The following is a 22,210-nucleotide window of genomic DNA, read 5'->3' on the forward strand; positions in this document are numbered from 1 at the left end:
CAATGCAAATAGGTTCAAAACGAATAAGTGAATATACTTTGTACAACCTGCTTAGGTACAAGTACAATCATTCTTATGTAACGAAGGTGTATTAACCTTCATTATACAAGTGATTAGGAGATTAACAGACAGAGAGGTAGCAAATTTATTGACAAGTATTTATTATGCAGGTGTGTGGAAAAGTATCAGAACGCCTAAAACCTATTTGATCTAACTATATACAATATATACACACGACTGTCACTGAATGAATGGGTGTTAGTATAAGGAAGCTAGATGTTAGTGCTTGCACAAGGGTAGGAAAATATATCGTAGGGGGTTTTTCTGTTTGTGATCATTCAAGGGTTATGTTGCAGGTAGAAATTAAAGAGGAAAACTGTTTGCCACAGAATTAACATAACAAATGGAGTAGGGGTATTAGAGACAAGGGGAATAAGAGGAAGCCCAAAGGAATAAAGGGGAGGATGGACGTCTACCTAGGGATGATGTTGATTAAGAGCATCTAGAAAGTTATTCCAATATTTTTAAAAATAACTTATTTTCTTTTTGCTTGTTGTCTTTAGTTTACTTGCCAAAACATACTTAACAGCCATCGACTGGAAGTCCTTCCAAGACATTTTGGATCTGTCTAGCCAGTTTAATGTAATGTAAGTTTTGAGAAGTGCACATAATGTCACGATAATATGTTTAGATCTGAAGTAGGCACTTCATTTGTCAGCAACCTTTGGGATACGGATCCGATCTCGGATCCGAGCCGGCAACTTCTACCACAGCATAGATCCGAGCTCCTAGCTCCTCCCTTTACCCATAATCCCCTGCCAACCCTGACTGACCTCAGATTTAGTTTGCCACGCTTCAAGCTACAAGCTAGGTTCCTGAGCTCCTGGTTGATCGAAACTTTGTGAGAATAAAATTGCTATTTTCTTCCTTTTTTCTTTTGCTGTGAGTGAGAGTGAGTGGTTAGGTACCCTATAGCCTTTTTAGCTAACTAATTTTTTTTTTTTTTGTGATCCTTTTTCTCCTCCCTTCCTCGCTGGTTGTAGTGTGTGTGTGTGGTGTGTATAGGGGCCTAGTGAGTGTGTTTTCCCTTTATTTAAAATGTCAGAGGCCCCTAAAGCCATTTTTTCTAAGTGCACCGAGTGTGGCCATAAGCTTTCACCGGCGGATGGCCACACTCGCTGCGTTAGGTGCCTTGGGGTTGAACACCTCTCCTCTGGATGCGCGATTTGCGCGGCGTTCATCCCCAGGTCACTTAAGGACCGGAGGTCGAAGCTGATTCTGGCGGGCCTTTTGCCCCCAGATCAGGCTCCGGCCTCCGGTACTTCTGTGGCCGCTATCCAGCCCTCAGTGGCAGCCACTCCTGCCCCCCTCCCTCCGGTCGGGACTCAACCTCCCGCTTCGGCTCCGGAGGAGAGGGAGGCCAAGAAAGACAAACGGAGAGAGAAGCGCCATAAGCGGCGGGCCGAGGACTCCTCCTAGGCCCCGCCCGCCAAACGGGCTTCTCCCTCCAGGGCTTCTGGATCGCCTCCTCCTCGGATCCGATCCCCTTGCTTCTCACCGGGACCCGAGGAGGGGGTGACCCGGTCCTCGTCGAGGTCATCGAGGCGGCACTCCAGGCCTGCCTCGGTGGCCTCTTCGAGGTCCACATATAGCATGTCGGATGCAGACATGGACTGGATGATGAGGAGGTTCATCCAGGCCCAGCTGCAGATGGGAGTGCTCTTGCCTCCCCCCCCTCGGGGGGGAGCTCGACCCCATTCTTTGCTCCAATCGCTCCTTCTCCGACCCGTGTTGGATCCGGGGGTAGGTCGGAGCCGACAGTGCTGGGCACTTCGGCTCCGACTGTTCCCTCGAGTTTGTCGGATCCGACCTCTTGGAGCCACGGGCCGAGCTTCGGATCCCAGGGATTCAGTGTGCATTCGGCTCCATCCCTGTCGGAGCACGCGGGTCCTTCGGATCCGATGGTCTCGGCCCCGGAACCGGTCCCCGCTTCGGATCCGGGTGGGAGTCGACTCTCGGATCCTATCGAGGGCGGCTCCCCCTCGGCTTTCACTGCGGTGGAGAGGGCACTGTTGAGTGCATCCAGACCTCCGGTCCTGGCTTCGGTTCCCCCCTGCACTCCCTCTCAGCTGGTCCAGGCTCCCATCACCCGGCCTTTGGGGCAGCCTGCTTCAGCGCCTCGGGGTGTTCCTTCGGAACATGACATTGCTGGTGAGACTTCCTCGGACAGCCCCCCCGAGGAGGTTCCTCACAAGTCTAAGTGTAAGAGGAGGCACGTGGACTCCCCCGAGTCCCTTATGGAAGATACGGACTTAGATGAAGGGGAAGGCTCCCCAAGGTCACCCCCCAAGGATGTCTCCTTTGGAGACATCATGGAAATGCTTAGGATCAGGGGGGTTTGGTCTGCCCCCGAGTCTTCCTCCGATGAGTCCGTATTCCTAGAGGCGTTCGAAGCATGGCCATCTACCTCTTGGGTGTCCCCCCCACCGACCCCCTGGTGGACCTTATTGCCACCAGGGCTTGGAGGGAGCCGGACACTGTAGAGCCAGTCTCCAAGCGTCCGGACAGGATCTTGAGTGCCCCCGCAGAGAGAACCCATTGGAGCAGAGGTCCCCCTGTGGATGCCATGTTGGTGGCGGCGGCCAAAGAGAGAGTTGGCTCAGGAGAGCCCCACAGTCCACCCACTGAGCAAGGAGTCTCATGCGATGGACCGCCTTGGGAAACGGGCCTTCAGTTCAGCAACCTTCTCAATGAGGGCGCTGAACTATATGGCACACATCATCCGGATGCAGCAGGATCTAATAAAAGAATATGCTGCCTCCCCCCCAGAGTCCATGGCGGAAGGGAACAAACAACTGTACTCCTCCTGAATGTCCACTCTACGGTCCATTTCTAACACCTCTATGCGGCTTTTGTCTCACGCCACTGAGGGAGCTGCTAGAGCTGGCGGAGTCGGCCTGGTCATGAGGCGACAAGCCTGGCTCCGACATTGTGACTTCTCGGAACCCTTTAAGGCGTCATTCGCAAATGCCCCCTTTGATGGTTCTGCTCTGTTTGGCAAAACCGTTCGCGACACTTTAGTCCAGAGCGAGAAAGACGGGAAGACGTTGTCTGCCGTCGGAGTCCACTTCTCTGCTCCCCAGAGGTCCTTTTCCAAGAACCAAAAGGGTCAGAAGAAGATGTGGTTCCAGAAATCGCATCAATCCCAGTCTGCTCCGGATAACCAGTCCTCTCATGGCAGAGGAGGACAGGGAGGACGCCGCCCTAGAGGCAGAGGGGGTCCCAGGAATTTTGGATCCAGAGAACCCTTCTCTGAGAGGCCCATGCAGAACCCCTGAGGGGTTGCCCGGCTGCTCCACTCTGGAGGCAGTCGGGGGGCGTTTTTCGAGGCACCTAGCAATGTGGGAGTCCATAACAACAGATCACTGGGTTCTTCGCATCATATCCAGAGGTTACCAAATTCCCTTTATTGTAACCCCCAAAACCAGAAGCCTCCCCGACGTACCACCCAGTCAGAGGGAGGCGGCTGCTACAGAAATTCAGCAGCTTTTACAAAAAAGAGCCATCCAACCCGTCCCCCCAGATCAGCTCGGATCAGGGTTTTACTCCAGGATGTTCATCGTGCATACACCTGCAGTCATTACAGATAGGTTATCCTGCCATCAGGCGGGTCCTCGGTCGGCCGAATTCCAAAGTCTAGGTCCGATGTCTGTTGTCGTTGCTTCTTCCCTGACATCAGTGCGGCAGGGGTATAAAAGAGGCAGCCAACGCCATTTTCTTCAGTCTTTCTTGCCGCGCGGTGCCCGAAGCAGAAGCAGTTCGCAAGTGCCGGTCGGCCAGCTTCTGAGATTTACAAAAGTATTTCAGCCGAAGTCTTCTTTAAAGCTAAGTACCCTGTTGGGGAAACTTTTCTTGCCTCAGACCGATGTCAGACAAAGTTAATAATTGCATTTCTTGTGGGAAGCAAATACCGCATAAGGATTTCCACTCTTTCTGTATACCTTGCTTAGGGCCAGACCACGACGTCTCGGCCTGCCGTTTTTGTGCTAGGTTCAACAACCGCACTATTAAGCGCCGGGCAGAGTTCGCCCTTCATTATTTTGGCAAAAAATTTAATTATATCATGTCGTTGGATTCTCCGACACCAGTTTTAAGCAAAAGACACAAAGACAAGGACCGACATCTGAGGTCTGCACCGAGTACTGAGACCACGCTTAGGCCGACTACCGGTTCTCCGGTTCTCAGCGAGGCACCTACGCAGCCCCTGACTACCGATGAAACTATTTTACCGGTGACTTCAGTACCCGAGGTCGCAGGCTCCTCGGTCTCCATTCCCACTGCAAATCCACAGAACAAAGGGGAGAGACTACTACATTCCTTGGACATTCACAGACAACTTCGTTATTACTTGGACAGAACAAAGCCATTCAGGAAATCTGAGCAGCTCTTCGTGTCCTATGCTACAGGTGCTCAAGGAAAGGCTATTTCCAAACAGACAATTTCAAAATGGATAGCCCACTGCATACGCTTTTGTTATTAATTTCATGGAAAATCTGTGCCTGTATACATCAGATCCCACTCCACCAGGGCTACAGCTACCTCTGCACCTTTCCTCAGGGGGGTCCCTACCAAGGACATTTTGGAAGCAGCTACTTGGAGTTCAATGCACACTTTCTCCAAGCACTACCACCTACCACTATACTCAAAATCTAGAGCGGGCTTTGCCACAGCAGTCCTGCAGGGCATCCTCACCCCTCCTAGTTCCACGTAGTGCCTACCACCCTAACGTAGCTTTGAGATTCTACCCATCTGTAATGACTGCAGCTGTATGCACGATGAACATAGTACAGTTTTGTACCTACCATAAATGTAGATGTTCGAGTGCTCATACAGCTGCAGTCCAGGTTACCCTCCCTCCATGCCCTCTTAGGAGAGGCCTTATGACAAACACCTTTATCATACAACCTATTTGGGGTATTCTTTTATGGTGTATTTGCTTGCAACTACTGTTTTTGATTTATCTACTTTGCATGTTTGCATAATATTATGTTTTGCCTTCCTTCTGGGGGCACCTGATATCTGGGGCAAGAAAAACTGAAGAAAATGGCGTCGGCTGCCTCTTTTATACCCCTGCCGCACTGACGTCAGGGAAGAAGCGACAACAACTGACGCCGGACCTAGACTTTGGAATTCGGCCGATCGAGGACCCGCCTGACGGCAGGATAACCCATCTGTAATGACTGCAGCTGTATGAGCACTCGAACATCTACATTTATGGTAGGTACAAAACTGTACTTTCTTTCTGGTGCCAAAAAAGAAGGGGGACTTGAGGCCCATCCTCAACCTCTCTCTCTTGAACCTGGCAGTACCCAAAGAAAAGTTCCGGATGGTCATGCTGCAATCTATTCTCCCCCTGTTACGGGAGAACGATTGGATGTGCTCAATAGACCTCAAGGATGCGTACTATCACATTCTAGTGGACAGATGCTCCAGGAGGTTTCTCCGCTTCCGGCTGGGAGCCAGTCATTTTCAGTTCAGGGCCCTCCCCTTCGGTCTCACCTCAGCCCCCAGGGTGTTCATCAAAGTCTTAGCAGCAATAGCGGCCCACCTGAGACTCCAGGGAATTCAGGTCTTTCCGTACCTGGACAACTGGCTCCTTACCGCCCCTACAAGGCATCTGCTCTGTTCATGCAGGGATTACTTCCTCAATCTTGCTCCACGTCTAGGATTGACAGTCAACATGGCCAAGTCCTTTCTGGCTCCTACACAGGTAATAGATTTCATAGGGGCGAGACTGGATTCCAAACTAATGCTTGCTTTTCTGACTCCAGATCGGCTTCAGAACCTGAGGTTGCATGTACAGGCCATCCTCCAACTTCAAGCTCCACCGGCGGAATTGGTCCTGAGGGCTCTAGGGTCCATGGCGGCAGCAATTTCTCTGCTGCCCTTGGCCTGTCTGAATATGAGGGTCCTGCAGTGGACCCTTCAGGTGCAATGGTCCCTGTCTCGCAACCCTCTGTACCATCCCATTCCCCTAAACAGGACTTGCAGAAGGTCGCTCGTGTGGTGGCTCCAGTCCCCGAGCCTCCACACGGGACGTCCATTCTCGATGCCTCCTCCCATCGCCACAGTGACCACGGACGCTTCTTGCCTGGGGTGGGGGGTGGGGCATTATTCAGGCAGAACGGTCCAAGGCACGTGGAACGACATAGAGACCTCCTTGCATATCAATGTCCTAGAGATGAGGGCGGTGCTTTTGACGTTGCAGGCACTTCACGACCTTCTTCTAATTGGGACGATTGCGGTACATACGGACAACATATCAGTGGTCTGGTACATCAACAAACAGGGGGGAACCAGGTCTTATCCTCTTTGTCGCGAGGCCATGAGAGTGTGGGAATGGGCGATATCCACCAACCGCTTTCTCATTGCAATGCACATTCCGGGACGGTCCAACATCCTAGCAGACAGGCTCAGTCGTACAATCCTGACTCCATACGAATGGTCTCTCAATCCTCTAGTAGCAGAGCGAATATTTGCCCAATGGGGGCAACCCTGCTGCGATCTTTTTGCCTCTCCCTCAAATACCAAATGCAACAGTTACTTCGCCCTAATCCCCCCTCTGGGGGAGTCCCCGAGAGACTCTCTAGTACATGCTTGTCCTTCCGGTCTTCTTTTACCCTCCACTGCCCCTGATGCTAAAACTTTTACAGAAAGCCAGTCGGAGCAAGATGATCCTCATTGCCCCATTCTGGCCTCGTCAGACGTGGTTCCTGTACCTATGGTCTCACCTGATTCATCCGCCCTGGATTTTGGATCCTCTTCCGGATCTCATTACTCACCCCCTGGGTCTTCCGACCCCCAACCTGGTCAACCTCAAGCTGACGGCTTGGTTGCTCCAGTTCCACTCTTGATAAGGACTCCCGGAATCTCCTCACCAGTCAAAGCCATTCTAGTAGCAGCACACAAGCCATCCACCAGAAAGGTCTATCGGAATAAGTGGAAACGCTTTTCCATCTGGGCTGAGCACCGTCATTTAGATCCTTTTACAGCACCTTTAACATCGGTTTTGGATTTTCTAACTACCCTTTTTCATCAGGGGGCTAGCTGTTCTACAGTCAAGGTGCAATTAGCAGCGATTTTGCACTATCATGTAGGGCATGAGTCTGGCCCTCTTATTACCTCCAAGCTCTGTAAAGCTTTCCTTAAGGGTACCTTCCTCCTCAGACCTCCTGTCAGGGAGGTAGTACCCCCATGGGATTTATCTTTAGTTCTACAGGCCTTGACAAGCACCCCTTTCGAGCCAGTGGCCACGGTTGATCTCAAATACCTCTCTTGGAAAACGGCCTTTCTGGTGGCCATTACTTCAGCTAAAAGCATCTCTGAACTTCAGGCTCTCTGTGTCAAACCACCGTATTTGACCTTCCATCAGGATAGAGTTTACCTCAGGATCAATCCGTCTTTTCTGCCTAAGGTATCTTCCGAAGCAAACATTAATTAATCTATTAATCTTCCCGTGTTCTTCCCCAACTATCAGAACAAAGGCGAATATAAGCTGCATTCTTTGGACGTGCACAGACAACTACGCTTTTATATTCATTGAACGGCTGGTCATAGACAATTCGACCAGTTGTTTGTCTCCTTTGCCAAAACCAACCTAGGCAAGTCGGTTTCTCAAGTTACCCTGTCACGATAGATAGCTAGTTGTATTCTCTTAGCATATCAGAGTTCGGGAAGGCCTGCACCTCAGGGAGTCCACGCTCATTCTACTAGGGCCGTTGCTACATCGGCTGCTTTTAGATCTAGGGTTCCCTTGGATGATATTTGTTCCGCAGCCACTTGGGCTTCATCCCATACCTTTATCAGCCATTACAAACTGGATGTTGTCTCCAGAGGTAGGGCGTCCTTTGGCTCTGCAGTGCTCCGGAATATCCTTCCATGAAGGCCACCCAAGATTCAGGTAGCTGGGGACTCTGTCCCAAAGGTTGCTGACAAATGAAGTGCCTACTTCAGATTAAGAAGTTATGTACTCACCATAATGTTCCATCTGAGTAGGTATCTTCATTTGTCTGCAACCATCCCACCCGCCTTCCCCCTGACCAATATGATTCTAAGTAGGAGTTGTCTTACATGAGTCCCTTCCGGGACACACTAGCAAGTTGTTATATGGGGCAAACTTGATCTGAGGTCAGTCAGGGTTGGCAGGGGATTATGGGTAAAGGGAGGAGCTAGGAGCTCGGATCTATGCTGTGGTAGAAGTTGCCGGCTCGGATCCGAGATCGGATCCGTATCCCAAAGGTTGCAGACAAATGAAGATACCTACTCAGATGGAACGTTATGGTGAGTACATAACTTCTTATTTCAGGCTTAAATGAACCTGGATATATATTTAATAACGCCATTTCCCAGGATAGGGTTGACTTCATATATCCCATTTTCTCCAGTCGTGCTCTTAGGGAGCACCAAAGTTTGTACACGTTTTTACAGGACCAGAAAATGTGGAATATGTCTGCCACTGAATTAGGGCATGTTGGACATATAGGTGAGGTGTTTGGGTTAATTTTATTTAGGAATGACGGCGTGTGATAGGCGTTATTGTTTATCATGAGGTGGGTATAGATTAGTTTTTTGAAGGGGGTTCATTTTATTGTTGCATCAATTGCATCGGGTTTTTGACCAAGTGTTATTTCCCTGTTTTGTCCATCCCAGTACTTAGAGAATAATATATTGTCTTGGTGTTTTATTTTTGTTACTAGACTATAGACATTGGAAATCATTTTAGTCCTTGATAGAAGGTGGGTTATTAGTGTCTGGTAAAGTTGGTATTCCGGGGGGGGGAAACTGACATCATGTCGGTGACCAGAGATATTAGGTATAGTATTTGTTTAATGATTATGTGGTACTTTTTATTGACTGCCAAAGAGGATATGATGTCATTAAATGGTAGGTCTTTGACTGTATAGAAGTCCCATACTGTACAGTTCCTAATGAGTCATTCTTGAAGCAAGAAGACCCAGTACAAGGAAATCCTATGCTAATAAGTGGAAACGGTACTTCTCCTGGATTCAATCTAAAGGAGAGGACACAACTCTGCCGTCCCTGCCTCTAATCCTGGATTACTTAGCAGATCTACTCCACAGGGGCCTATCCTTCTCCTCCATTAAGATCCATGCCTCTGCCATTTCGGCTCATTACAACACTGAGCCACCTCTCTTCTCTCACCCTCTTATCAAACAGTTCCTGACAAACAACTTAAGGCCGCCAAGGAGAGCACCCACCCCTGCTTAGGACCTTAACTTTGTACTGGAAAAGCTCACGCTTCCCCCCTTTGAGCCTGCAGCATCAGCAGAGTTGAAATTCCTCTCTTGGAAAACAGCCTTGCTATTGGCCATCACTTCAGCTAGAAGAGTGTCTGGGCTACAAGCACTTATGGCTGTGGGACCCTTCATTATTTTCCATGCTGACAGGGTTTCCCTCAGGACTAATCCTTCCTTTATGCCTAAAGTGGTGTCCATTGTGGCTCTCAACCAATCTATCCATTTGCCAACTTTCTTCCCTAATCCTCAAAATAAAGGGGAAAGGATCCTGCACTCCTTGGACATGCACAGACAGCTCAGATTCTACCTTGATAGGACAAAGCCCTTCAGGAAATCTGACCAGTTACTAGTCAGCTTTGCACCAGGGGCAGAGGGCAAGTCTATTTCAAAACAAACAATTTCCAAATGGATAGCAGACTGCATCCATTTCTGCTACAAGCACCATGGGAAACCAATCCCTCGAGGGGTCAGAACACATTCCACTAGGGCAACATCTACCTCTACAGTATTCCCCAAGCATTATCACCTGCCTATCTTTTCCAAATCCAGGGCGGGTTTTGCAACAGCAGTCCTGCAGGGGCATACTAGCCAGCCCAAACTCTTCTTGACTGCCTCCAGCCTTCTTCAGCTTTGGGAATCTACCAAGTGTGATGACTGCTACAGTGAAGCACGAAGAACATAGTGCAGTTGTGTACACTTACCATAAATGTAGATATTCGAGTGTATAAGATAAAGAAGTTTTGTACTTATCATAACGTTCCATCTGTGTTGTCGATCTTCATTTATCCTTGACGCCCCTCCCTCCAACCCCCAACCTTTGATATCTCTTGGTGGAATGAGCAGAGTCTTTATGTACAGTCCATTTAACCATTATTTACCATATATGGTCTCCACAAAAGCATTTTCAGGATACATATCTTATCTGTCTGTCAATCAGCAAACTTGATCTGAAGTAAAATGGGAGAGGAGCATTATGGGTTGGGAGAAAAGCTTGAAAGTTTTTGGTCAACGCAGGCTGTAGTACGGCAGAGTCTGTTCTGATTTTGGAAGCAAATCCACAGGTCAAGGATGAAAGAAGATTGACAACACAGATGGAACGCTGTGATGAGTATATAAGTTCTTTTTTTAAGCCATTTTGCAGGATGTCACATATTAGAAGAAGTTTAAGAATTTTATTTGTTCCGTGTGTCATGTCTTGTCATATTTTTCTTTCTCTCTGTGATATTATTTATCTGGATGTCCTGCCTTTTGATAACAAAGCAGAAGTCCTTTCTTGTCTTAAACATTACCAGACAACAGTCCCTGTGAGAGTTGACAAGAATGGAATCTTTGTCAGTTATACTGTGAAATATGTGATCTGATGTTGTCATCTTCATTCATTCACCTGTGGGTCTTGGTTCTGACCTTCGGAACCGACTGGCCAGTTCACTAGCTAAAGATTTCAAGCTCGAGCTCCTCTCTCCTACACCCACAATCCCCCACTCTTTCCAGATTACTTCAGATCTCGTTTGCTGCTCGTCAGAATAACAGTGAATTTTCAGTGCTCCTGAGCTTATCCGTGGGTTTAGTAGTGTTTTTTGTCACATAAGATGGATTTTTCTTTGGCTCTTTCTTCTTAGTCTGCTGTCCTATTCTTACCCTATTCTTCTTGTATTAAAAAAAAAAAAAAAAACTTTAGAATAGCTTTTTCCTTTTACTCTCGTTTTCTCTCCCCATAGTGTTCCCTTTCCTCTCTTTTTCACTCCTTTTCTTTCCTATGGCTGATCAAAAGGAGAAACCTTTAGTTTTCAAGAAATGCACTTCCTGTGGGCAGAAGATGCCACTGTCTGATGCCTACAAGGGAGTGTGTTTACTGCCTGGGGCCTGCTCATCTCAACAGCAACTGCAGCATTTGTAAAAGTTTTCTCCCCATGGCCCTGGCAGATAGGAGAAGCAAGCTTATTGTGAAGGGTTTGCTCCAGCCTTCATCTTCCTCTGCTGTCCCTTCAATGTCAGGGGCTCAACTCCTCTCCATTTTCTAAAGAGGCCCAGGAGAGCAGGAAACGCTCCCCTATGAGGTCTTTTTCAGAGCTGCCAAAAAAGGCGCCAAGGTCCTCGGAACTGTCCCAGTCGGCTCCGGCTTCTTCAGCTTCATCATCCTCCCCACTGCTCTGTGCTTCATCGGGGCTGAGTGGATTGGATCAGAGGACTTCTCATTGTGCCTTGACTTGTGACTCAGGGCCAACCAACCCCCTTGGAAATCCCCTTCTCTGAAGAAATCTTCTAAGCCTTCCTCTTCCACATCCTCTTCAAAACTTCTCTGAGAAAGACATGGGTAGACTAATGAGGCAATTTTTCGAGGCTCATATCCAAATGGGGGTTTTCTCTGCCCGTCCCCTTCTGGATTCATGAGGCTCTCCTCTTTCCACCCCATGGCTTCTTCTCTGATTCAGGCCTTGGTTTCGGAGTCTTCAGTTCTGTTACTCATGGATGCGGAGGTGTTGGGGCCAATAGTGATCTCATCTTCTCCCACAACCATTTCCCCGATATGCTGAGCTCTGACTGTTTCTGGGCTGAGTACATCTTGGAGCCATAGCCTCGATATCAGATCCATGAGTTTGACTCCACTCCAATGTTTTCAGAATGGTCCCTTCCTCTCGGAGCTTCAGTGTTCTGTAGCTCGTCTACTACTCCCCTTACAGAGCAGGGGGCTCAGAGGCTTCCAGAGGTGTCCACTCTGGTAGTTTTGGCTCTGGAGGGGATGCTTTAAGGAGCTTGGAGCCCTTTGGCTTTCAAAGAGTGAAGAGGGTCCTCTTCTGTTCCAGGAGACCATCGGCTCTCACTTCTTCGGAACCTATCCCTACTCCTTCTGGATTGGTGCCTGAGGCCTCTAGTCTGTCACGTGGACATCTGGCTCCAGTTTTTCGTCTGTGGAACCCCAAGGCTGCTCCGGCACCTCCGCAGAACATCCCACCGAGGAGGTTCCTTGGAAGAGACTGTGCAAGAGGAGGCACATTGACTCCTCTGAAGAATCTGTTATCACTGACACTGACTTTGAGGAAGACTAAGGATCCCCAAGATCACCACCAGAAGAGATCTCCTTTGGAGACATTTTAGAAATTCTCCGTCAAAGAGGTGGTTGGTCTGCCCAAAATCCTTCTCTGGAGGAATCGGTGCTGTTGGGGGCTTTCAAGTCTGGTCCATCTGCATCTTTGGTGTCCCCCCCTACTGACCAACTCATTGAGTTAGTGTCTTCCAGGGCATGGAAGGAACCAGCTACAGTAGATCCCATACCAAAATGCGCTGATAAAATCTTATGTGCCCCCCTGGACAAGACCTTCGTGACCAAGGGTATCCCTGTAGATACCATGGTTGTTGTGGCAGCCACCAAAAAGGAGCTAGCCCAAGAAAGCTCCTCTGTCCATTCCCCCATTAGAGAATCTCAGGCTTTGGACAGATTTGGCAAGAAAGTTTACACCTCCTCAATGTTTACTTTGAGGGCATTAAACTATTTATTCCATTTTCTGTGACTACAGAGGAACCCGGTCAAGGAACTCTCTAGCTTAGCTCTGGGGTCCATATCTACTTAGGAACAGAAAACCTTTTCCTCCAGATTGGCTACCCTTCAATCACTGTCTAATACATCCATGAGGCTTATATCCCATGCGGTGGAGGACACCTCAAGGACGGCCATTTCTGGCATTGCCATAAGGTGTCATGCCTGGATGAGGCTGTGTGATTTTGCGGAGCCCTTTAAGGTGTCCTTCATCAGTACGCCCTTTGACGGATCGACCTTGTTTGGACCCATGGTTCGAGACACACTCTCCTGCATTGAGAAGGATGAGAAGACCCTGTCTGTCATCAAATCCGGTTTTCTACTCCACAAAGGTCCTTTTCTAATAACCAACGTGGTAGTAAAAAGATGTGGTTCAAGAAATATCAAGCTTCCTGTTAGGACTGTCCAGGAGATTTTTCCACCAGAGGCAGAGAGGGAAATAACCAGAATGGTAGACGCTGCCCACGTGGCATAGGGGGACCGCAAAACCAAAGGTCTCGGGATCCCTTCTCGGACAGACCCTTCCAGCACTCGTGAATGGTTGCCCAGATGCCTTCTTCTGGAAACAGTCAGGGGCACTTTTCCTTGCAACCTGCAGCCTGGGAAGCCATCACAAATGACTAATAGGTGCTAAGGATCATATCCAGAGGATACTACATTCCCTTATTAGAGAAACCGAACCCAAAGAATTACCTCCATGAAGTTCCACCCGATCAGAGGGTGGATGCAGCTATAGAAATCACAACATTGCTGCAAAAAAGTCATCCAGGAGGTTCTTCCTGGTAAAGCTGGATCGGGTGTCTATTCCAGGTTCTTTTTGGTACCCAAAAAGAAGGGGGACCTGAGACCAATTCTGGACCTAACTTCTCTGAACAAATAATGTAAAGAACACAAAATTCAGGTTGGTCATGGTTCAGTACTTTCTACCCCTGTTGAGGACGAATGACTGGATGTGCTGTATAGAACTAATGGATGTGTACTATCACATCAAAGTAGACAGGTGTTGCAGAAGGTACCTTTGTTTCAGGCTGGGAGTCAGTCATTACCAATTCATATCACTCCCATTTGATCTCACCACAGTCCATAGGGTGTTCACCAAATGCTTGGCAGTAGTGGTAGCCCATCTCAGGCTGCAAGGGTATCAGATTTTCCCCTGTCTGGGCGACTGGTTCCTAACCGCTCCAACCAGGCATCTGTTCTTACAGGCCAAGGATTATCTCCTCAACTTGGCTGCAGCTCTTGGAGTAACGATCAACCTGCACAAATACCAGATGGAATCGGAGTATGTCCCTCTCTGATTTCCTAGTTTCTAGTGTCTTAAGAGGTTTTGTGTTTAGGGTTATGCAGCAAACTTGATTTGAGGATGTAGAGGGGACAAGTACATTAAGAGAGTAGGGAAGGAGCTCAAGTGCTGGAGAGGAGTCGGTTTGCAGAATCAGATCTACTTTGTGGTTAATTCCCAGCAGTCAAAGTAGATAGACTAGGGATAAAGAAGATCTAACATTATAGTAAGTACATATCTTCTATTTATATGGAAGTTAAATGATTTGCTTGATTTTTAATAGTTATTTTAAGCCATTTTGCAAGATGTCACATATTAGAAGTTTAACAATTTTATTTGTTCTGTGTGTCATGTCTTGTCATATTTTTCTTTCTCTCTTTCATATTATTTACCTGGATGTCCTGCCTTTTGATAACAAAGCGGAATTCCTTTCTTGTCTTCAACATTACCAGACAACAGTCCCTATGAGAGTTGACGAGAATGGAAACTTTGTCAGTTATACTGTGAAATATGAGTTTAAACGTTCACGGAGGAGAAGAAGTATGGATCCTATAGACAGAGAACAAGCAGAAGCTAGATTGTTTTATAAACTCTATGCCTATGGCAAGTACTTTTATTTAAACCTGAGTCTGAACATGGATTTAGTTTCCAAACATTTTACTGTAGAATACTGGGGGAAAGATGGGCCAGAGTGGAAGCATGATTTTATTGATGCCTGCCACTATGTGGGATATCTTCACAATCAACATGACTCAACAAAAGTGGCATTAAGCAACTGTAATGGTTTGGTAAGTAAAAGTTTATTTTAGTGTTCCATGATATGTTGATTACTAAATAATCATCTAATAGCTTTTTCATACTCTCTGACAGATGTTAACTACATGGAGGTTAGTTGTCCTCTGCTGTTGGTCACAAAGTCTGGTCCTTGTAATTTTGTCTCATTAAGCGAACTACTGAAATGTTGCCATTAATTTATATACATTCTTGTAGTTTTGTCTGTTGTTACAGTCATACTGCATGCTATAGTCATATTAAATGTTTTTTGTTTTTATTTAATGCTACATCATGTAAAGTTTGTCTGAGAGAGGTTTTGGTTAGTATTTGCATTTTGTGGAATATGACTCATCACTGACACCATAGTTTGCATGTAGTGTAAGGGCTTCGCTAAATGTTTTTATTTTCTAATGTTGCAACATGTGGGAGTGCTACATTATGCTTGTGGACTTTTGGAGATGGCAACAGGATGGTAGTGCAATACAGAAACTGAATGCTAGTTTCACAGTAATGGGTGAAGGACTGCTGCTTCCTTCAACACCCTGTGTGTGGTATTGATAATGTAGCACACCACCTGTTACATTTGTACATTTGAAGTAAGTGGCTGCTTACAATTATTTAGAAAAGTTTTTTTTTTTGCATCTAAGGACCCACCTTTTAAATTTTTTGCTTCTCATTTTATAGTTGAAGATGGAGTGTCATATCGAGGAACTGCATCAGTCGGGTGGCACTTCATCTAGCTATGGCTCTGTACAGCTCAAACTTGCTGTGATAAATCATGTATGTTGCCTGCATTTCATAGCCCTGTTTACTAACTTTTTTGAGTATAACTCACACAGTAACTTATTATGTGTGCGATGAAAATAGTTATTAGATCTGTAGTGCACTGTTTTTATAACCATGGGTACAGTAGCATTACCTGCATTGCTTCATTTCTTACCATAAGGTTATATTGATTCTGAAAAAAAGGCATAGACTAGTAAACTGAGTTTAAAACAGTAAATGTAATGGGATCCTATCTCGCCTACATTCATAACTGATGGGTTCGGAGCCGATCCATCGGCTCCGACTCGGCCAACTAGTATACTAGAACGAAGTCTCTTATTGGCTGGGCTACCCTCTATCCCAGGATGCACCACACCTGCTTCCCCAGATCTCGTTTGCCGCTTTATCAAGCTAGACATGGTCTCGACTTGGCTGGAGCTAAGTATATTTTCTTTTTTTCTGGTCTTTTGACCTGGGGTTTCCTCATAAATTCAATCAACAGCTGTTTTAACAGCTATTCTTAAGTTTGTGTATTGTTTGAGTGTTATTGGCATTTTTGTATCTGTTGGTACTTCGGGCAAGGCCCGTTTAAGTTAGAGGGCCTTTGCCCTTCTTAGTGGAGTGAGTGTGTTGTCTGTTTTTATTCCTTTTTCTTCTCCGGGTAAAGCCCGTTTAAGTTAGAGGGCTTTTGCCCGTTGTTGTGTTCCCTTTGTTGTTGTTCTTTCTCCTTGTGAGGTAAATCTTGTGTTCAGAGGGCTCGCGCCCTATTCTCGCACTTTAAAGTTTTTGGTGAAGTACTGTTTTTTGTGTGGCAGTTAGATTGTTCCACTATTCCATTAGTTTGTTGGTGAAAATGTCTAAAGAGCAGAAATCTGGTTTTAAAAAGTGCACTAAGTGCAATTATAAAATGTCTATCACGGATAGTCATGCCATTTGCGTTTATTGTTTAGGGCCAAAGCATTTGCAAGAGACATGTAGTGTTTGCCATGCCTTTTCCGCTAGGGTTCTTCAAGAATGCAAAAATAAATTAATCCTGAAGGGCCTTATTAAGCCCTCCTTTGAGGAAGCTTTGGCTTCATCTTCTGCTACTGCTTCTAAAAAGAAAAGGTCGTCGGCTCCGACCAGTCCGTTGGAGCCGACTACTAAGAAGCATAGGTCGACCTCTTCTTCCTCGGCTCCACTGACTTCGGAGCCGAGGGTCGAAGGGTCTGCCTCGATGCCTCTTTCCTCGGCTCCATTAGTTTCGGAGCCGCAGGTTGGAGCATCGAGGCGAATCACCTCCCTCGGTTCCATTGGTCTCGGAGCCGATGGAGGTGTGCAGCTCAGACTCTTCCCCCTCGGCTCCGAAAGCTCCTTCGGCGCCGATCCTTATTCATACTGTGTCGGATCCGGCGCCGATAGTGTTGGAGCCCTTTCGGAGCCGGTCCCCTACCTTGTCTGAGCCGAGAGAGAAGTCATCTCGGCCCCTTTCTATTTCCTCTAGATCCTCCAAATTATCTGATTTGGATTTGGATAGAGTTATTCAGAGGCTTTTCCAGTCTCCGGTTTTCGCAAAAATGGTCTCGGCTCCAGCCCATTCGGCCCCGGAGCCAATCCCCTCGCTTGATTCCTCCTCCAGCTTCCTCGGAGCCGTTGGAGTCGGTGATGGTGGAGCAAGGTGGAGCCGTACAGTCGGAACCGAGACCCCTTCGGAGTTTATCTGTTCCGACCATTGTTCCTACCCTGTCCTCGGGTTCGGGTTCTGCGGACTTCCTCAGTCGGGGCCGAGGGGAACATCTTGGAGCTAGGTGCCTCGGTGCCTAGTCTTCCCCTCGGAGCATCGACTGCGGGGATTCCTAGTGCCGTCGTGGTCTCTCGGCCAGTGACCTCCATGGAGTCTGGAGGTCCTGCCTTTGAGGCCATGAGGAGCGCGCTGGCCATGTCCTTGCCGGCTCAGCAGGTTTCCATCTCACCGTCCCTAGACCTAGAGACTGGTGCTTCTGGCGTACTGCAGTCCCATGATAGTGGGGTCCCAGGGCCTGAGGATACCCCCGTGGTAGGTTCCCTTCTTCCGGGGGGTCCGTCCGAAACCGCTTCGGATGAGCCTCCACGGAAGAAATTGTGCAAGAGGAAGCACGTGGACTCCCAAGATGAGTCTATCATATCTGACACTGACCTCGATGATGTGGAGGGGTCCCCAAAATCATCTTCAGATGATGTCTCTTTCTCGGATATCCTTGAGATTCTGAGACAGAGAGGAGATTGGCAGGCCAAAACCCCTTCCGCTGAGGAGTCAGTCTTCCTCAAGGCCTTCGGGGCCCAGCCCTCTGCCTCCTGGGTGTCTCCGCCCTTCGATGAGTTACTTGATTTAATTTCTCGAAGGGCTTGGGAGCACCCTGACTCTGTGGAACCGGTGCCTGCAAGACCCAACAAATTCCTTTCAGCCCCCCCTCAAAAGGAATTTTTAACGAAAGGAGTTCCTGTAGATGCGATGGTGGTGGCATCTGCCACACAGCAGGACGTGGCAGAGGCTTCAGCGCCTATCCCCCCTCCTAATAAGGCTTCCAGGAGCATGGATAGGTGGAAGCGCACTTTCTTCAGCGGCCTTTACCTTACGGTCGCTGAATTACCTGTGTCATTTTACTAGGCTCCAAAGGGACCTCCTTAAAGAGCTAGGTGAGTCCCTCACAGGTAATCTACCTGAGGCGTTAGCCCACACTGTTGGTGCCCAGATGACTACCTTATCATCCATTGTGAACTCGTCCATGAAGCTCATCTCGTATGCGGCCGAGGGGGCGAGTAGAGCAGCGGGAACAGGCGTGGCCCTTAGGAGACACGCCTGGTTATGCTTGTGTTCCTTTGCAGAGGCTTTCAAGTCTTCCTTCGCCGACGCCCCTTTTGATGGGTCCTCTTTGTTTGGACCCAAGGTGAAGGACACACTGACTCGGTGCGAGCAGGAGGGCAAGACCTTGACTGCCGTTAGCCGTTTTCCGCTCCCTCTAGGCCTTACCCCAAGGCCCAGAGAGGAGGGAAAATGTGGTTCAGAAAAACTCAGAGGTCTTTCCCTACTCCACCCAGTGATCCCCCCCTCTAGAGGCGGGGGGGGGGATTCGGGAAGACGCCATCCCAGAGGTGCCAGAGGCCCCCGTAACTCTGGAGACCGTGATTCCTTTCGTGGTTCCTCCTACGCTCACCGTCCCTGAGTTGGTGCCCGACTGTGCAGCTCCGAGCCAGTCGGGGGTCGTTTTGCGGAACACCCACAGGCTTGGGAAGCTATTACCAGCGACCAGTGGGTGCTCCGGATTATTACCGGAGGCTATCTCATTCCCTTCATCAAGCCCCCCCTTCCCTTCAGGGAAATCCCGGACGTGCCACCCAGTCAGCGGGATCAAGCAGCAATAGAGGTTTCAAAGCTGCTAGAAAAGGAGTCATCCAGCCTGTCCCCACGAACAGATCGGATCAGGAACTTACTCAAGACTATTTTTGGTGCCAAAAAAGACAGGGGACTTCAGGCCCATTTTGGACCTCAGTTCATTGAATCGCTTTGTGAAAAAGTCCAAATTCAATGGTCACTCTTCAGTCCATTCTCCCACTATTGGAGAAGGATGTCTGGATGTGCTCCATAGATCTCAAGGACGCTTACTATCACATTCTGATAAGTCAAGAGTCCAGGAGTCATTTACGCTTCCGCCTGGGAGACAGTCATTTCCAGTTTCGAGCACTGCCCTTTGGTCTCACCACAGCCCCCAGGGTGTTCACCAAGTGTCTGGCAGTGGTGACTGCTCACCTGAGAAGTCTAGGATTCCAAGTGTTTCCATATCTAGACGACTGGCTCCTTACTGCCACCTCCTCAGCTTGGGCCGTTTCCTAGGAATCACTTTCAACTGGGAAAAATCTGTGCTACAGCCATCTCAGCGTATACCTTTATAGGCAGAGTTAGACACAAGAAGGATGCGCCTTCTTACCGGCAGAAAGGATTCAGGTTTTGCAGAATCAAGTTCGATCCTGCCTCCCCCTATCAAGAGCTCCGACCAATCTGATTCTGCAGGTACTGGGGTCGATGGCATCAACTATTCTCCTAGTCCCCTTAGCCAGACTGCACATGCGAGTGCTGCAATAGCTACTTTCGGTTCAATGGTCCTATCAGGAACTTCCCTTGAACCACTTGGTTATGATTACGGAAAGTTGCCGTCGAGATCTGCGTTGGTGGCTCCTCCGATCCAATCTCGACCAGGGGTGACCTTTTATCCTTCATTCTCCCGTTGCCACTGTGACCACGGACGCCTCCCAGGTAGGGTGGGGGGGTCATTATCTGGACAGGTCTGTCCAAGGCACATGGCAACCCCAGGAAGCGCATTTACACATCAATATCCTGGAAATGAGAGCGGTGCTACTGGTACTACAAGCTCTCCATCACGCCTCCCCAAGGTCTGATTGTTATCCTATCCGACAACATGTCGGTAGTTTGGTATATAAACAAGCAAGGCGGGACCAGGTCGTACTCCACTGTGCAGAGAAGCCATGAGACTTTGGCACTGGGCGTAGCTACCAACCGCTTCCTAATGGCAACGCACATCCCGGGAAATCCAATGTGATTGCGGACAGACTAAGCAGGACTATCCTGTTACCCCACGAGTGGTCCCTCAACCAAAGAGTGCCTGCGAAAATCTTCGCCAAATGGGGCCTCCCTTGCTGCGATTTGTTTGCCAGCCCCCACAATGCGAAGTGCAGAGAGTTCTTCACTCTGACTCTCTCTCAGGGACAGATTCCCAGGGACGCTCTAACCCACATTTGGCCCCCCGGTCTCCTTTATGCCTTCCCTCCGGTTCCCCTCCTGCCGAGGGTGATACAAAAGGCAATTTACCTGGAGAGCGACATGATTTTGATTGCCCCGCACTGGCCTCGTCAGGTTTGGTTCCCCTTCCTTCGGAGGTATGCGTGGAAGGTCCATGGTTTCTGGACCCGTGCCAGACCTGTTGACTCATCAGTCAGGACAGTCTCACCCATCTCTCAGGTCCTTGAGGTTGGCTGCTTGGTTACTCCACTTCCATCCTTAGTCAGGGACAGTTCCCTCTCTCCGGAGGTTATCCATATTTTGTCCTCTTCTCACAAACCTTCCACTATCAAACTGTATTCCAGCAAATGGAAGAGGTTTGCCCTTTGGGCACAGCGACGAGTTATAGACCCTCTTACTGCCCCAGTACCGGAGGTCTTAAATTTCCTGGCCTCTCTTTTTCAGTTGGGCTCTTCAGTTTCCACGATTAAGGTTCGGCTAGCGGCCATCTCTAATTTTCATGTTTCTTTTGAACCTTCATTAATGGCAAACAAGCTTTGCAAATCTTTCCTTAAAGGAGCGTGGCTCCTTAGGCCCCCGATATCTCATCCTGTGCCCCCTTGGGACCTAAATATGGTCCTGACTGCCTTAACTGCCCGCCCCTTTGAACCAGCAGCTACCTGTGATATGAAATTCCTGTCTTGGAAGACCGCTTTTTTAGTGGCCATAACTTCGGCCAAGCGGTTTCAGAGCTCCAGGCTCTTTGTTCTAATCCTCCTTATTTGATTTTTCACAAAGACAGAGTGTCCCTTAAATTAAATCCCTCTTTTTTACCAAAGGTAGCATCTTCTTTCTGCATTCAACAGTCCCTAGAGCTCCCTGTATTTTTCCCAAATTCTCCAATAACGCAGAATATATCTTTCATCAGTTGGATGTCCATAGACAACTGCTTTTTTATTTCAACAGGACTACTCAGACGCGGAAGTCAAATCAACTGTTTGTGTCCTTTGCAAAAAACAGGTTGGGTCAACCAGTGGCTAAAACCTCCATAGCCAAATGGATTAAAGATTGCATCTGTTTCATTTATTCGCAGGCTGACAAAGAGCTTCCCTTTCCAGTCAGGGCTCATTCTACCAGGGCAATGGCTACTTCTGTAGCATTCCACTCCAAATTATCAATAGATGATATTTGTGCTGCGGCTACCTGGACTTCTCCGCACACTTTCATTTCTCATTACAAAATAGATGTGGCTTCTCGAGGCAGGGCTTCCTTTGGTTCCACAGTTCTCAGGAGTGTTTTCCAATGAGCCACCTGGGATTTAGGTGCTAGGACGCTGTCCCATCAGTTATGAATGTAGGAGATAGGATCCCATTACATCTTTTAGTTATGTACTTACCATAACTTCGGATGTATGGGATCCATCTCGCCACATTCATTCTGCACTCCACCCTCCTTTCCCCTTCCATTCGGATTTAGAAGAAATGTTGGTCCATTTGGAGATCTTCTCTTGAAGAACTTTAGTTGGTTGGAGTAACTGGTATTTTTCTGTGTTTGCATGTAAGTATGAAAGCGAACAAGCAAGATCTGGGGAAGCAGGTGTGGTGCATCCTGGGATAGAGGGTAGCCCAGCCAATAAGAGACTTCGTTCTAGTATACTAGTTGGCCGAGTCGGAGCCGATGGATCGGCTCGGAACCCATCAGTTATGAATGTAGGCGAGATGGATCCCATACATCCGAAGTTATGGTAAGTACATAACTAAAAGTTAATCTGAATTCATTTTTGG

General features: G+C 48.2%; 1 protein-coding gene across 1 annotated transcript in view; it reads left to right on the forward strand.

Moving 5' to 3' along the window:
* The window catches only part of LOC122795076 (A disintegrin and metalloproteinase with thrombospondin motifs 6-like), a 706,749-nt gene that overhangs the window by 464,447 nt on the left and 220,092 nt on the right, over positions 1–22,210 (forward strand). Inside the window, exon 3 of the mRNA XM_044063651.1 lies at positions 14,555–14,922. Coding sequence (XP_043919586.1) covers positions 14,555–14,922 — 368 coding nt within the window. The remainder of the gene's footprint in view (positions 1–14,554; positions 14,923–22,210) is intronic.

This window comes from Protopterus annectens, chromosome 2.part1 (assembly GCF_019279795.1).
Source record: "Protopterus annectens isolate FY-2018-M chromosome 2.part1, PAN1.0, whole genome shotgun sequence".
Classification (NCBI taxonomy): Eukaryota; Metazoa; Chordata; order Ceratodontiformes; family Protopteridae; genus Protopterus; species Protopterus annectens.